At 42.0% G+C, this 18,105-nt stretch overlaps 1 protein-coding gene across 1 annotated transcript in view; it reads left to right on the forward strand.

Annotated features, from left to right (window-relative positions):
* The window catches only part of grid2ipb (glutamate receptor, ionotropic, delta 2 (Grid2) interacting protein, b), a gene marked incomplete at its 3' end in the record, with an annotated part of 54,091 nt that overhangs the window by 18,345 nt on the left and 17,641 nt on the right, over nt 1–18,105 (forward strand). The window contains exons 5-9 of the mRNA XM_084078477.1: nt 9,617–9,910; nt 13,471–13,556; nt 15,226–15,295; nt 16,825–16,965; nt 17,792–17,947. Coding sequence (XP_083934603.1) covers nt 9,617–9,910; nt 13,471–13,556; nt 15,226–15,295; nt 16,825–16,965; nt 17,792–17,947 — 747 coding nt within the window. The remainder of the gene's footprint in view (nt 1–9,616; nt 9,911–13,470; nt 13,557–15,225; nt 15,296–16,824; nt 16,966–17,791; nt 17,948–18,105) is intronic.

The raw sequence follows: 18,105 nt of genomic DNA on the forward strand, positions 1-18,105 counted from the left end.
CGTTAAAGTGGTGAACACGTGCATTACTAGGCCATTCTGTATAATGTGTACTTTTATGTTTGATCATGTAAGTATAGTTTGATGCCGATACTTTTACTTTTACTCAAGTACAATTTCGAATACAGGACCTTTGTATACATACTGTAATGTTGTCTTCATTGTATTTCAACATTGTAAAATTGCTACTTCATCTACTTTTTCCACCACTGCTCGTTTCTCTCCCTCACCTCTCTCGTACCCTCCTCAATCTCTCTCCCCCATCTCCTCTCCCTGGAAGCTCCAATGGATTCTTCTCTCTCTTTAGGCACTAGCCCCCACCTCACTGTTCCCACCCGCTGTGGTGTGTGTGTGTGTGTGTGTGTGTGTGTGTGTGTGTGTGTGTGTGTGTGTGTGTGTGTGTGTGTGTGTGTGTGCGTGTGCGTGTGCGTGCGTGCGTGTATCCATTCACACTGTGGGTTGGGCTGCCTGAACACACCGAGGCGTAACCTCCATGCATCTCTGTCTCCAGCTATCATAGCAGTCCTCCTATAGGAGAGCTGTGCTGTATGTAGCTACATGTGGAATAATGCTGTCCGCTGTTCTGTCCGCTGTTCCCGCTCACTGCCGACAGACACAGGTTCGGGGCTGATTTGGTGAAGCATGGCAGAATGCTGACAAGATGAGCTGTCTAGGGTGAGGACGTTGTTCACTTCAACTCTATTTCAGGTTCACTTCGGGTTCAAATATTGGTTTAGTTTGAAGGTTCTTTTTTCTTCATATGAATTGTAGTTAAGGTTAAGGTTAATAACTTCTGAAGTGTTTTTTCAATGGGTTTCTGACAGACCTCTAAACAGGAGAGTTATTCATGACTAAAGGACAAGGTTATTGAGATGTGGTTGTTTACCTATGCATGTTGTTTATACCATTGTTTCTCAAAGTGGGGTCCAGGGACTCCCAGGGGTCGTTGAGGGGGCTCCAGGGGGTCCCCAGCAAAATAAGGTCACAATCAGTATAACCACCTTACCCCTATTTAATACTTTGAATATATGAAGCGATCATGGACAAACAGAAATCCTGCACAGGATTTTTGTTCATGAATATTTGTTCATGATTGCTTCATTTGTCAATGTCCAATGCACCTGCAAATATTTTCTTTGCAAATACTTTATATATTTAAAAAAAATAGCTGATCTAAAAGCTCACAATGGATAAAGATGCAACGTGTTGTGAGCTTGTAGATCTGCTGTTGTTGAATCATTTTGAAAAATCTTGTGAAACATTAGGAACTAGAAAAAGTGCTCCTCGGAGCACAGGTCTCCGCCAGGTCAGGTACGTTATTGTTGCCTCCTGGTGGCGCTATAATAGGCCAATGTGAAAAGGGTGCCATTTGTTCAAGGGCTTTTCACTGCAATCGGACACTGCATTCATGATTTGAGGCATTTTGTTCCAAAAATGTGTTGTGCAAAATTAGACCTGCTGGTGGCGCTATAACAGGCCAATGTGAAAAGGGTGGCATTTTTTCCTCTGCCTAATAGAAATGTGCGTGTGAAATTTCACGGAAATCGCACGCTGCGTTCGTGATTTGAGGCATTTTGTTCAAAATGGACCAATCCTGCAAACTTTGGAAGCCAATCTTAGGCAATCAGGATGGAATATGGGAAATCGGATCAATCCGTGTTGATCACATGACTGTAGAGATACTGTGTACCGATTTGTGTGATGTTTGGACAAAATCTGTACGAGTAGTATCAATAAATGTGTTTTGCACATATCGGCCTCCTGGTGGCGCTATAACAGGCCAATCTGAAAAATGTGGGCCAGAGGTTCTGAATTGGCATCCAGGGAGTGTGTGTGCACAGTTTCGCAGCGGCCGGGCCAACGGTGCCAGAGATTAGCTGCTAACGGACGGACAGGACGGACGGACGGACGGACGGACGGACAGGGGGTAAAACATACTCTCTCGCCATGCCTTTCGGCCTGGCGGAGACAATAAGTTAGACCTTTATAAAATAAAGAAGAAATCTTCCTTTCTGGGGGTCCCTGGCACTAAATCTTTTCAGATGGGGGTCTGTGGCAAAATACATGAAAAAAGTTTGAGAAACACTGGTTTATAGCTGTAGTTGTGCTTGTAATGTTGTGAACGCATTCAGGGCTTGTGTTGCAGCAAGGCACTGTGGCAAGAGAGCCGGACATTGATAAGCAGCGGGCGACTAACAGGATCATCCCGCCACCTGGCACACAGTTTGCATGCCCATTGGTTTTCGGGTGCATGTGAGGTGCATGTCCCTGCTCTGTTATTTGCTCTATTGATCACAAAATGGTGATCCTCATGTTTGAATCATTTAAGAGCATAATAAATGCACTACTGTACATGTTTGAGTTGTGTGTGTGGTTTGAGTGCCTTGACATGTTGATATTTTGTGTGTGTGTGTGTGTGTGTGTGTGTGTGTGTGTGTGTGTGTGTGTGTGTGTGTGTGTGTGTGTGTGTGTGTGTGTGCACACGCCCGTGCGCGCGCATGTGCGTGCGTGTGTGTGCGTGTGTGTGCGCGTGTGTACGCTATCAGCAGAGATGGCCCTACTGCCCGTAAGGGTACGGACACACATGCGTGACTGAAGGGGAGTATCAACGCATGCGTCCAACTGTGGAGTTCAACATTGTTGAACTCCCCACAACGGCATGTGACGCATCAGTCGCACAGTTGTGACCTATTGGTTAAGGCTTTCTCTCCTGGACATTTTGCCTTTTTTGTATCATCTCCATATACTGTACGTTTCCTCTAATGCAGACTATGGGACGTTTGCCATTTCTGTTGACACACCCGGTGTCTGAGAGGTGGACTGTGGATGGTTTGAAAATGTGCCTACCAATGACATCATTGATGGTAACTTTGAACAATATTTCAAATAGTTTTATTTCTTTTTTTAATGCAAGAACAAAGGCTTCATGCTATTTCCGCATGCTGACTTTCCAGGAAGAGAAAGCATGTGCGTCTGTGGGCAATGGGCATGTCTGTGTGTTATTTGGCAAAAAGCTAATAGCACCTGTTATCCCAAGTGGATTTTGTGATAATGTGTGCGTGTGAATGCGTGTGTATGTTACGATATTAAGATATTGTAATTTTCAGTGAGCAGTAATATCTCGGTAGTGTGCATAAAATGATTGCTACAAGTGGATAAATTGATACTAAGGATCTGACCGTGTAGTAGGCTTTTAGATCAGCTATTTTCGGTGCGTGATATACTGTATATAAGTATATAAATCAGACAAATGCGGCTGCGTAGTTTGCTTATGCTTTTGGCCGGCTCTGAGAGGGAGACGGCGTATGAGACACACAAGCAGACAAGGCTCTTGAGGAATTCACTACGGAGATGGTTTCTCCAGCATGGCTTCCCACCACAGATTTACAATGGAATTACTTTGCATTGGGTTTTGGACAAATTAAGAAAATAAGGTCTGTAGCTAAGAAAGGCGTGTGGAATTTTGTTCAACAAGATAACCACCACAACACATACTGTATGTGTTGTATGTTTTTAACCACACTGGCAATTCATTAGTTTGACATTTAAAGAAGCACATAGCTTCAGACTTCATGTTTGCAGTATTAAAAAGTGTACAATTTATGTTGTGGAGCAAAACATGAAACTATCATTGGCTTATGGTAACCAGAAACATTATTATTATTATTCATCCTTTATTTAACCAGGGTAATACCACATTGAGATTTCCAACTCTTTTTCAAGATGGCAACATACGTATAGTTATAGTAGTAGCATAGTAAATTTGTTGAGGGAACCCATTACAAACTCACTTTCAGGTTTTAGCATTACACACACTCACACAGTGACTCTAATAACAGATTATGAGTCATTTAATTATATATAAATTCCACTGGACTGAGTACATGTGTGGCATACTACTACAATTAACCATGTGTCTGCATGACAAAAAGAACAAACAAATAATTAAAGGGGTTGTCCCAAAGCTTTAACGGCTTTAATATTGAGCCCACACACAACCACTATCACACAGTATTTACTACGTATGTTAACAGAAAGTGCACACAGCATAGCAGCCTCACTAGCCTGTAGCATGCCCATCCAGATTCATGTGAATTGAAATGAAGTCTTGTGTAGATTTCTGCTTGTCATTCCTCCCTTTGGAGAAATCCAAATGTTCGTCCTTCCACCTCCTCCCCTGCCCCCACCCACCACATCAGATATTAATAGATTGCCAGTCTTTGTAAATGAGGTCAAATCAAGCACCGAGTTCGTTTTAAAGTCATACTGTGTAACTTTTTCAAGTTTTTGACAGAATGTATCACCAGCATTTTTTTCACTAAACCCCTTCCACATAAATGCGTTGTTTGACCACTGTTTCTCTACCGTTTCACTTGCAACTGTCTGCCCCTGACACATGCGCCAAAATGACGCAGGCGCTCTGAGGAAGTGGAAATGTATTTATTTATGTTATGAGATAATACTTCTGATGACATTGCTGATGCTTTCCAAAACATTCGCCGTTCTCTGAACATGCTTTCTTTGTTTTGGGGAGCTGCTTCCATGTGCTACTAGTTGAGTTTCCAAAGGACTTCTGGGAATCACACTTCAAACAGATGCTGTGATGACCACATAGCTACCAGAGGTCAAAAGCCCCAAAAAATACAAAACTTTAAGGAAATCATTTTGCTCATAATGGCAGATAATAATATTTCTTATTAAGTGGTAATTACTTAGTAATTAGTGGTTACTGGTTAAGTTATCGTACACATGATGCAAACAGACACACACCCTTGGACATATCATGGCAAATGTACTTCTATCCAGACCAACTTACAAAAGGTGCATGGTCATAGTACCATGAATATTTGACAAAATCACTTAAAGTGGTGAGTCAACTGCATCAATTGGAATGTTAGAAACGATTATAATCAATTGTAATAACAATTACAACGACACTATGTGCACATTTTTGGCCCAACATTCTGATTCCTAATCTGGTTCCAAAAACTGTGGTTAAAAAAGGAGGCTTTTTAGGTCTACAAACTGTAGCACTCCTATTTCCCTGTTACAACCTACAATAAAGAGAAGAGGATACAGTATATCACCGTTTACACATTATCTGGAAGAGTTGTCTGCTCCCCAAGATCAACAAGTAGGGGATGGCAATGACATGGACTATACTGGCAATGACATGGACTATACTGGCAGTGACTAAATTGGAGAGAGAAAAGAGTGTGGAAAACGCTGGTTTGCAGATGGACCCCCCCCCCCCCCCACACACACACACACAATGACCACATTCGCGCTTTAGTTGGTCTTAATCTCGTGCTTCCTCTCCTGACGCCTTCCCTGCATGTATCCATCTCTCTCCTCCCTTACCTCTCCATGTGGTACAGTATCTGTGTCCCATTTGCTTTATTTAGCTGTCAAAGTTGTCTTTTGAGTGCAGCAATAATTAGCTTTTGTTGGACAAGTGCATCAGCATTGTGCCTATTGCCCCCCCATTCTCTCTCTCCCTCTGTCTCTCCCTCTGTGTCTCTCTCTCTCTCTCTCTCTCTCTCTCTCTCTCTCTCTCTCTCTCTCTCTCTCTCTCTCTTCTCTCTCTCTCTCTCTCTCAAACACGTGCACGTTTTTGTTGCTAATTGACTGGTGTTGTAGTTTTGGCAGAACTCACTCTTCGACTGCTGATTCTTCTAGTCGTCACAGCTGAAAGTTACAGTGACATTTGTGAGGGGGCTTAGTGATGAATCAAGCTCTCATAAATGACATATGGGTTGGTGGGAGTCTAAAAGTATTGTGCTTTTAGTTTTTTCTCCAACTCTGGGTTTAAGCTGCCACGGTCAATTGAGTTTTAATGCTACTGGGATCCAAACAGCATACCACTGATCAACTTATATCTTTGGTCAATGAATTCATTGCAAGGCTTTCCTTTTTTTCTTTGCAGTGAGCGATTAAAACTGTGTTTACAAATTGAAGCGCTGATGATCTACTATTATTCATTTATCTACTAAGCTGTTCCTCTGTCTGTGTACTGTTATCTGTGTGCATTTGACTGGGCACGAGCATGCACGAGAAATTGTCTGTGCATGCACATGTGTGCATGCAAGTACGTTTGTGCACCTGCATGCCTGCACACGTCTGCACGTGTGTCTGTGTGTGTGTGTGTGTGTGTGTGTGTGTGTGTGTGTGTGTGTGTGTGTGTGTGTGTGTGTGTGTGTGTGTGTGTGTGTGTGGGCGTCTTGCGTTCCTGCCAGTGAATCTGATCACTTGAATGAGATGCTGTTCTCTGCTGTCAGCTGTTGCACTGGGTCTTCGCTCAGGAAGATGCCACGTGATTCCCCTGTACACACAGTTAGCTCTCTGTTCATGTACAGGGCTCCAACATATCTGACTTAAAGACATATAGCATGGAGGTGCAGTATGATCAAACTGTGTATGAAGCATAAAAAGCAAACACGAGTCTATTAGCAGTGTGGCCTGAGCCTCCCTGTTCAATCTTTACCTATCGTTGCTAGGCATTTGTGAACAAATCATTTCCTTCTGTGCTGTTTTGTGGCGTGTATGCGTGCGTGTGTGTGTGTGTGTGTGTGTGTGTGTGTGTGTGTGTGTGTGTGTGTGTGTGTGTGTGTGTGTGTGTGTGTGTGTGTGTGTGTGTGTGTGTGTGTGTGTGTGTGTGTGTGTATACTCTAACAAACTAATACATGACAGGGGTCACATATCATACTGGTGTTGTAGGAAAGGATATTGTGTTGCACAAGATATTCTGTTCTTACAATAGTATATTATTATTAGTTATCTCTTAGGACGCTGTTGGGGGGCGAGTACGTCACTTTAAACCTCAGATGACGGTGGTAGGGCAGAGGTGGGTCTCAGTATGGTTGAGACCCGGAGGGCCAGAGTGCAATGGAATATGGAAATATGTATATGTATAGATGTGGAAGACTGTGTAAGACTCAATCTTGGTACCTGGGATGGAGGTTGGTGGCTATACTTGTCTATATGACGTTATGACATCATATAGACTATCTATAGGAATTATAGTCCACTCAATGGGGTTCTTCGTCTGTGTCTCTATGGAGAATATATGTAGCTATATGTAGCTTATACTTCTGAACCTCTTGAGAATGTATGTGTCTATTCCTTCGTGGTGTATCTGAGAATATTCTTCTATTCGTCTGGTAGCAGAGCAGTGTCTCTAGGAAAAGGCTGACTTATACGTAACTAGAGATGTGACGTCCTGCTGTGAGGTCACACTGGCATTGTGCCCAAATTAGGTGCTTTCATGTTGGGCGTCGTATCCTTCGTTACAGGTGTGATTTATACAGTAGATGATTACAAATATTTAATCATCTATAAAGAACTACATGGGCTGGCTCTACAATCTATATCTGAATTACTGCATCCCCTTGACAATGTGACGTCTCTCGGGTCTTCTGACCAAGGCCTTCTGGCTATCCCAAAAACTAGGCCAAAAACTAAGGGTGACCGAGCCTTTGCAGTGGTAGCCCCAACTCTCTAGAACTGTCTCCCCTTAGTAATAGAAATGCAGAGTCAGTGTGATAGTTTAGTGTGAAAGTTGTCAGTTAAAACACACCAGGCCCAGCGTAAAGCAGAGAGTTCAAGGGGTTGCAGCCTAGGGGCGACAAGCTCCGGGGGGCATCAAACCCCGCCCCCCCAAAGCTAAGGACTGTTGTACGTACATTACAGCGCTATATCGGTGCTAAAATGTTGTCCCCGGAGTGGTGCTGGAGCAGAAACAGTGCTCTAATATCGCTGTATCGCGCAGAAATATTTCAGCAGCATCCAGTTGGATAAAGTGGCTCCTTTCCACCAAGGTGGTTCAGGCATGCACAGTAGTAGTATGGATGCCTCCTGAGCATCTCCCTAGGCAGGTCTTCGGTACATGTCCAGCTGGGAGGAGGCCATGGGGCAGATCAAAGACCAGATAGGCGGATTATACAGTATATCTACGCTGGCCTTGGAATACCTCAGGATTCCCCACTTAGAAGTATCCAATATGTCCCGGGAAAGGGAAGCGTGGGATTCTCTGCTGGAATTGTTACCTCCGCGATCCGATTCCGAAAAAGCGGAAGAAAATGGAATGGATGGATGATTGTTTTTGTTCATTGTACAGCACCTTGTAACTCTTGTTTTAAAAGGAGCTTTATAAATTAAGTTGACTTACTTACTACTTTGTTCTATATCTTCTACTACTCAAGAGACATGATCCATCACCACTCTTAACCGTGTGTAAATGGTGAATACTGTCTGTTGATGATCAATCAACACACACCGATGCCTCTGAGCTTCACTGTAGCTGAGATACTGGAATAATGGTGTTGATGTCTACGTCTACCTGTCATGTGCTTGGAAATGTGAAAATCCAAAAGGTCCTAAGTCAGCAAACTGATGACAGCTTGACACAATGGTGAACTGAGGTGATGTGCGCAGAGAGTGGGTATACGTGTGCACTGTGCATGTGAGAGCGACGGAGAAAGAAATAGGGAGAAGAAAGTTAATCTGTTATTTTCAGTGTGCAACACGGCGCGCAACCAAATATAAATAAATCAGGCGTAAGAGTGAAACAGGGAGAGCAAAAAAGGAAGAAGGAGAAAGTGATAGAAACTGAAAGAGAAGTGAAAGTGAAGAGAGTGAGATGCCAATTACTATTCGTACATACAGAACAAGAGAGATGGAGACATACTGTAGGAGAGAGAGAGAGAGAGACGCACACACACACACACACACACACACACACACACACACACACACACACACACACACACACACACACACACACACACACACACACACACACACACACACACACACGCATACACACACACACAAGGACAGAGAGAATGAAAAAATCCACTCGTTCACTCCCACACCTTTGCTGTTGCTATTCTGTCTCTCCAGTACCTCTGCATCGACAAGGCACCACAGAACAGAGATAGACATCATGAACATGTGTTTCTGGCTCTCCTCAGAGACAGACACACTGTACAGTACATCGGCACCACCGGTTATTTTTTTCTTCTTCTAAGGATTGACCGTCACCTCACGGATGGCATCAGCTTATCTTTATTATGTTACAGAAGACTTTATGGGGGGTCTCACTCATTGGAAACCTCTTGAAGTGAATTCAGTTACTCTGAGAGCAAACTATCGGTCCTGTTCATTGTCCCTCCTGGGCTCCCCTTGGACTGGATGCGTGACGAGCTGCTGACGTCTCTGGGCTGTTATTTTATCTGGAATTATAAATCCAAGGCTTCTTTCTTGTTTGGTCATGGATTTTGAAATCATCTGAGGGGAATTCATGAGGCAGACAGATCATTTAGACTGCAGGCAACTGGACAATATATCACCAAAGTAATGCAGTCTCTATAGACAATACATGGACTATTGACCCTCACACGTTGGCTGTGCCTTTCCTTCACTCATCTCCACCACATTTAAAACAGGTCTTCATTACCAAGAGTGACAACTAAAGACAACTAGTCGTCAAAAAAACTAAAAAACAAACAAACAAAAATATCAATTCCCATTGACTTTTCCCCTCATATGCTGCTTTCTCCTCTCCTTTATTTTCTATACCTTCTTCTTATTCTCCTCCTCCTCCTGCCATGTTGAGCAGGATCTTCATTCCCAAGAAGCACCGGCAGCGCTTCGACGAGGCCATCTCGCAGAACCTCATCGATCGCATCTACCGCAGCAAGAGCATCAGCGAGCCACAGGGCTCACGCCTCCGCCGTAGCCGCAGCGAGGACCACCCTGATCGCCCCCATGGCGGCAAGCGGGCAAGTTCCGTGCCGCGGAACAACGGTGGAGAGACAGGGGAAGGGAGGGGAGAAGGAGGCGAGAGAGACCGAGACAGAGGGTACAGGAAGTCCACCTCGGGAATATCTGGACACGTGGGAGCCAATCAGAGGTGGGTACGGTGTGTGCATGAGTCATACGTGGGATTCTTGAATCAATTGTTTGTGCTGACATGCTGACGTTATCCTCGCTGCAGCTTAACCACTTAAACCCTGTATCCTTAATGCCGGGTTGGACAGGCTTTCCCAACTAGTTCGGACAGTCAGGACATCTGGGGGTGCACGAGTTTTAAGAAAAGTTTGGACCGGTTTGAACCGCCCATCACAAGTTCTGAATGACGTTAATTTGTAATTATATCACTTCCCTTTCCGAACAAATGTTCGGACGTTGGAAGGAGCCTGTATTGGGCTTTAATTGACTCCAGGGGTCCCCCAGGGGTCTATACTAGCCCCCCCCCCCCCCCTCTACACTGAATACTTTGTCAAAAATAGCAGATCTACAAGATCACAACATATTGCAACGCAACGTGTTGTGAGCTTGTAGATCTGCTGTAGATTTTTCTGTAAATTTTCGCCAAATGTTCCAATGTGTTCCCAGATTAGGAACGCTAGGGTTCATGTGTTTAAATGACATACTGTATAGTACAGTATAAGTGCTCTTGGATGTAGGGACTTGTATTCAACATGCAAATGCTGCAGTGTTAACGATTAGTCTTCTATCACACTGATTAATAACACTACAATGGGACAGGATTACAGGGCAAAGCCTACACACCTATTAGGCAAAGAAACGAATCCGATGATCCTTCTCAACTGTTGTTCTCTCTCGGTTACAATAATCCTTTCTACTTGTCTCCTTGGTGTTTCTATTGTCTATATTGTTGTCCCTTATGCGCATGTATACGATAATTCTGGGATCACTGAAGGTCAACACAGCTTTGGAATGGCTACAATGTAAATGTAATAGCATATATGCACACATACAGTACTGTACACATACTGTACACATATCATATCAGCTCAATTCAATAAAGGTTGAAATGAACTGAACACTCGCAGAAACACCAAATTATCACCCTGTTCCCTCGCCACACTTGCTGAGTAAGAACATCAGCTTCACGGTACCCGTTTATACCCACCCACGATCCTGACATGTTTTACACACCATCTTCCGCCCCCTTCCCTGCTTACTCACTCACTTATCCTTGATGCAGTGTGAGTGAATGTCAAGTGTATTCATATTGGCTGGACACTTAACTATAGGACACAGCTCATTGCAGTAGGTGACATAATGATGGGGGACAGAATACCTATAATGGCTTTAAGTGGCCATTGTAATCAGAAGCTACGCGCTGAAATGGTACGGCCACAGCCCTTCACAATACTGTCTAATTCATAAACGTACAACAGTATTGTTGCGTAACACCCTTGGTACAGTACTTCCTGAATACCTACATCTTTATAACATGTTGGACACACCATTATGTTTATGCTTTGACATCTTACAAAAACGTTTATCACATAACCTTTTACCAACATTTAAATGCCATGGGGAGGGAAGTTATTGGTCGGCTACAGTATCTACTACCCTAGGGATTGTATGTCAGCTGACCAATCAGCACAGCTAAATTTCCAGACAAAAAAACAACCTCGAAATAGGGATGCCGCAGTGTTACTATGTTTTTTTTTATTAATTGTTAAATTATAATATTATCAAACATACATTTCAAACATATCAGACAGTTTACATTTGCCAAAAGGAAATGCATCTACTTAATTAAGTCTGACTAGAAGCAGGGATAAAACATCCCCACCAGCCATGAAAATGACCAGGGAGGCGGATATCAAAATGAGTCATGGATCCCCCACTATATCCCACAAATTGAACCCTGCAGCCTTAACATGTTGCAGATAAGCCTCCGAACTGGACAAGCGTTTCTGCCCAAAACAAACCAACCTTCCTCGCTCCCCTCCTCCATATCCCACTCTTCATAACGTTTCTTTTTTTACTGCAATACTGTGTGGGGATATCAAAGAATATATGCATCCACTTTTCTTTTTATTCTCTTCCTTTCATCTCTTGTATGTCCACGAGCCTCCGTTTTCACCTCGCATTGGTGTAGCTTCGCGTAGTTTCCATGGCGACAGATAGTTTGGTTAGCGTTGGCATTTTCGTGTCATCACTTGATTCAGTTGTATTGAAGGTGACACAAAAAATATTTAAAAGAGAAATCTCAACTTGGTGTAGCAATCAAGGTCTAACACTTTCTCATTGGCCTCTGGTCTCAAATTGAACATTTCAAAATGTGAGCTTCCAATTAAAAACAGCACAGATACTATTATTTCAGGGATCCCTGTCAAGCACAAGATTAAATAGCTTGGTGTTACAATCGAAAAGAACCAAAGCTCTAGATTATCTGAACATTTTGAATGTTATGGTGGCATTAATGCTTTAGACTTCACCTCCCTAAACTCTTCCTTTAAAATTAAATGGATCAAACTTTTTCTTAAAAATCCCAACTCAATTTGGAACTTTATGACTGCCCAACTCACTAGGAGGATTGGATTTTCTGCTGAGATGTAATTACAATATTTCTAAGTTACCGAAGTTAAACAATCTAATTTTCATAGTCAACTTTTATTATCCTGATCAATGATGTACTCACACAATTTTTCTCCCCATAAATATTTCAGAGAGAGAGATTGATCCATCTCTGCAACAGTTTTCTATTGGAATAATTTATATAATGACATAGATTGGAAGAACACTTGGGTCTTGCCAAGAACATTTCTTGTTACAAATAAGGTACACAAGGTTACTTTCAAATTACTTCATAGATGTTATCCTGTCAATACCAATCTTTGTTGGTCACACTTTGTTCTTTTGGGATTGACAAAACAATATCTCATTTATTTTGGGATTGTACTTACTGTCGTATTTTGGATTGATGTTAATGATTTCATAAATTCAAAAGCGTAGACCAAAATAGGCGTAGACCAAATATATGTTATCAACCTTCTCTTAATTCTTTTTTGGTATATTTCATATACCAAATTTGCTAACCAATGCCCAAATCTTGTTGTTTTTAAAGCCTTATTGTTGTCATACTTAGAAACCTTAAAACATTGTACAAACACTAAAGCTATGAAAACCAGAAGAATCTGTGATGAATATATTGCCTAATTTCCTAATTGCCTAATTGAACCTTGAGCTTATTTATTTAACTTTTTCTGTCTTTTCTTTTTATTTTTCCAGTATTGTAACTGCCTTTTGTCCTGTTATTTGAAATTGTAATGTTGATCTGTAATGTTGTGCTCCTGGAAAAAAAAAGAAAAGAAAGAAAAAGGGTTTCACTGTTCCTTGACTATAGTGAGCAGTCTGTCTTAACTACAACCAAATACCACTCTGGGGTGACTCTAATGTTAGGGTTTGTCCTGGTGTCCCAAATTGAAATGAGTCCCTTATTAAACAACCAGAATGAAAACCAGCAGTAGCCTACTGTACTTTGGGTCCAAAATTGATAATCACAGCTTTATATAAAATGATACAGTTTTGTTCATGGCGCTCTAGAGATCTTTTCACATGAAACTACCTGTCCCGTCTGAACTATTTATCATAGCCTTGCTCTGTCTCTGTTTTCCCCCACTCTCTTTCCCCCGCTTTCTCCCTCAGGACCGTTCGTGTCTACAGGGGAAAGAAAAGCTTTGGCTTCACATTGCGAGGCCATGCACCTGTCTGCATTGATTCTGTCATCCCAGGTACTGCTTCTATTCTAAACTGTTGAGACTCCTATGCGTACCCTCCCTGTGTATTTATTATGTATATATGTATGTATAGATAGATAGACAGACAGACAGACAGACATGCTGTAGACCTTTAATGTCTTATTGTCAAATTACAGGACCCTTATAGTGCACAGCTCAAGAGATTAAAAAACAATGCAGCTATTAACAAAGATGAACATACATTAAAACATGAATAAATACAAACACTCAAAGGGACATGATCAGTCCTACTGTAATCTAGTTATTGCAGATATGTCTGGCAGTGAGTACGCAATAAATAAAAAAGTACATTAAGTATTGGGCTTGTGCATCCTGTTATTGCACACACTAAGCCCTTATCGTCAATACACCCTACGCAAGTGTACATTGAAGTAACTGTGAAACTTAATGGAGTCTTCGAGACAATATGTTGAAGGCAGAGGCGTTCATGAGATCTTTGCTTGCATAACTATCATCCAAGAGAACATCTCAGTCCCTTTGATTAAATATTGAATGAACTTTGTGTAACTTTGCAGAGTTCTTGTGGAAACTAATTTTGAGAAGCTTCAGAGTGACTATCAAATAATTTCAATTCAACTTAAATTGAAATGTGCTAATACTACTACAAAGTAGAAGAAATAGAGAAGAATATCCTGATGAATAATATAGAAGGGGAATATTGCAGATGTTCCATGTGTTTGCTTTGAGAGGTGCAAGGGAACTGTGTGTGTATGTGGGCATCACGCCTGCCCACCACCACCTCTGCTCTGTAGCGTCAGAAGCTGCTTGACTCTGTGGGCCTTACAGAGCCCGATATGGAAATGGCGGGGGTGGGAATCCTGGCTCTCGTCGTGATTCAAACAGAAATCCCTTTTTATTGATTGGCGTGAAGCTCCGCTGCCACTGTGCTAAGACTCGCCTCGTGGTGTGAGAATGTGCCTACTAGAGACTCTGATTACCACATGAAAAGGCTGTTATGCAATATCCTCAGTGTCAGATAATAACAGAGCGAGAGATAAACATTACATGATATCTGATTTAAGAGACAGTCAGTGCTGTGGCGAGCAGACAGGCAGAAGGTAATGCCTGGATGATGGGGATACCAGAGTGCTGTCAAAACAAAACAATTGCCCCCCTCCGGCATTCAGAGACTCTCATTGTGTAATGAGATTCAGCCTCAGATCTCTGGGGAACATCCATTTGTTTTGATGTGTTTTCTTGGATTTGAAAACACATCATTGCCTTCTACAAGATACTGTATATAAGAAGCGTTCCATTTTTCAACAGTCAGTTGAAATGTGTCTAATAACTGTACTAGCAAAACATATATTATGCATGCATGTACAGTGTATGTACAGTAGTGTAGAATTCCTTATTTCCATGCCTATTTCATTAGCCTACTTATTGTAACCTGTTCCATTTCTAAATGGGCTTTACTGTACGGTATTTACGGTACGACCATAGTCACATAAATGCTGGATGATAAATCACTTAATTAGTGTGTGTGTGTGTGTGTGTGTGTGTGTGTGTGTGTGTGTGTGTGTGTGTGTGTGTGTGTGTGTGTGTGTGTGTGCTCGCATGCATGTGTGTATGCTAGTTCTGCGCTATCGCCAGAAGACATGCCTTATGATCCTTTTTCTCCCATCTACCATCTCACTCTCAGATAGCCCAGCTGAAGACTGTGGTATGAAACCAGGTGATCGTATCCTCTTCCTCAATGGACTGGACATGAGGTCAGTTCTATACTGTATATCGTGCTGTCAGTCAGAACCTTGTCCAAAACAGTACTTTTCAGGAAAGAACTGTGATCCAATGGAGTTATTATTTAGTCGCGAGCTCTTTTTAATACTTTTCATTATAAAAACCACAGACACCATAACCACTTTCACAATTCTTTTTTTTGCAAAAATGGCCCATCTACAAGCTCATAACGTGAGTTGTTTTTGCTACTCTGACACTGTAGTATGACAAAGTAGGGATGAAAGGTGAGAGTTATGGGTGTTTCTGTGGTTATCGGATTACATATTTACATCAAGTGATTTCAGAATGACTTACATAGAGTTACAGTAGAGTCGACTAATATTATTTGTTGACTTAAAGCTGCAATCCGCAACTTTCCTTGAAATTAAAGAACCACTGACATGTGTGTGCATGTGCGTATGTCCACTTTTCCCAGTGTCAGAACCTGGTGCTGCTACAGTATTTACTAACTCCTCTGCAACCATCTCTGTAGTGTTTCTCAGGTTCACCTCCATAGACACCTACCAAGTACCGATAAGAGTTCAACCCAAGATGAAATTACATTACACTTTAATTAAGAGTTCATCTCACGGAGCACGGTCAATATCTTTTCAATTTCACCTAGAAGCATTGTTTACTTTCCCCTGGTATCGCGCCAACTTGACAACTCAATTATAGCTTTGCTCACTTGTTCCCATGGCTGCGGCCATAGACTGATTTGTTTTGCTGGTGTACAAGGACTTCAGCATGGTTAAGATGCTGCAGTGGTAGAAGGTGGGAGTTGTTCATCAGAGAATGATGATGTTCAGACACTACTGTGTAAATGTATTGTGCCTGCACCATTTGCAATTTTCTGTGGCTATTGCACTGGAAGCCTTTTGCACAACAGTTTTAGGAATCCCTATGCTGTAGCTCTGTGGTTTTGAATCATTGTCTGTACAGTACATCAATATGTCCAGTCCTTTTGTTTAGTTAATCACTTGAGCCCAATATATATTTTTTTAAATATACAAAAATAGCCAATAGTCTTACAGGCTCACGATTGTAGATCGGATAGTGTTGCTATTTTCAAAAATGGTTGAAATTTGTGAAATTTGTATTTTGATTTTCATCTATAAAGTCATGCCGGTAATAGGGACTCCAGGTTGAAAATGGTCAATACATTACAAGGCGATGCTTCAGTCTTTGTGATCATTCCACTGTCTCCTATTATTATTATTATGGATTAGTTTAATGTAACACAAAACTCTAGTGCCTCTTATACCTGTGGTTCTCATGCCATAGACTGGACATAGGACTGGGCGATATGACTTCATAGACGACTGACCCACCCACCCATTAGGCAATTTTAATATAGGATAAGAATACACACACACACCATTGTCTTATACCATTGACTCTCCCTCTCTCCCTCCCTATCTCTTTTACTTGCTCCCGTCTCCTCTTTGCCCCCCGCATACCTTCATCCATGTCCCTGATTCCCCTCTCTCTCTTCTCCCTGGCTCTACGTCCTGTCCTGTAGGAACTGCTCCCATGAGAAGGTGGTGTCCATGCTACAGGGCAGTGGAGGAATGCCCACGTTGGTGGTGGAGGAGGGACCATGTGATTACTCCTCAGACCACGACGCGGAGGACTCCCCTAACCTGGCCCTGCCACGCTCCAGGTTAACCACTTAAACCCTTAGTAAACTGGACATGAGTTGCATCTACACCCTCTACACCACATTTATTTGCCAAAAATAGCCGATCTACAATCTTAGAACGCGTTGCTACACAACACGTTCTGAGCTTTGTATTGGCAATTTTTTTGTTTCCCCTTCAATTTGGATGCTGGGGTTCAAGTGGTTGTAAGCCTAATTCATACTTTGTCGCATGGCGGCATCGCACACTGAAAATAGTAGACCTACAAGCTCACAACAGAACAGAACATAAATTAGGAATTAATCTCTCACTCACTGCGAATCAAACACAGAGGATTATTTCTGATTGGCAATTTAGGTTTCGGTCTGTGGTCATTTTGGTGACATTGAAACATAAATTACATACTTTATATTAAGTCGCAATAGGATAGTCACGTTAGCCAATGATAACATTAAACAGCGCATAAGAATGTGTGCCATTTAAAGAGATGATCCTATCTTAAAAGATCTTTTATGTATATGATTGTTGTTGAGTTTTATTTCAATGTATTTTCAATTTCAATGTTGTTTTTATTCATTTGGTTTTTCATGTACTTATTTATGTGTCTTGTTTGTGTTTTATGTCTGTATTATTTGACGTCTATATGCCCTAATTATTTGAAGGGCTTATTATCCTTTAACTTGCATGTTATTATAGCTTGTACTGTCTTGCTACACAGGCCACAGAAATGTTTCGGTTTTTAAACAATATTTAACATCATCTTTCATGTATTTTGATAGGATAACCTGGTCAGTGATGTTAGTGATGATATAGTGCTGTATGGTTTCTCTGGGTGTGTGTGTCGTCCAGGTCCCCAGCCCTTAGTTCTCTCCAGTGGGTGGCTGAGATACTTCCCCCCAGCATCAAAGTCCACGGTCGCACCTTCAGCCAGCAGCTAGACCACCTCCTCACCGTCCAGGAGAGATACACTGTCTGCAAGGCCCTGGAGACCTTCTTCCAACACAGGTCAGTCCCGTCACAAGAATGAGAACCTAAACCGTGATCAAAATCAGGGTCAGAGTCATAATTAGATTTAAAATCTGGGTCACAATCTGGTTCTGAATCAGATTCGGGATCAGGAACAGAACGAATTCTATTGGTTAAGATATGAGTGTGGAGATACT

Source organism: Gymnoscopelus microlampas (assembly GCF_963454915.1).
Source record: "Gymnoscopelus microlampas genome assembly, chromosome: 14".
Classification (NCBI taxonomy): domain Eukaryota; kingdom Metazoa; phylum Chordata; class Actinopteri; order Myctophiformes; family Myctophidae; genus Gymnoscopelus; species Gymnoscopelus microlampas.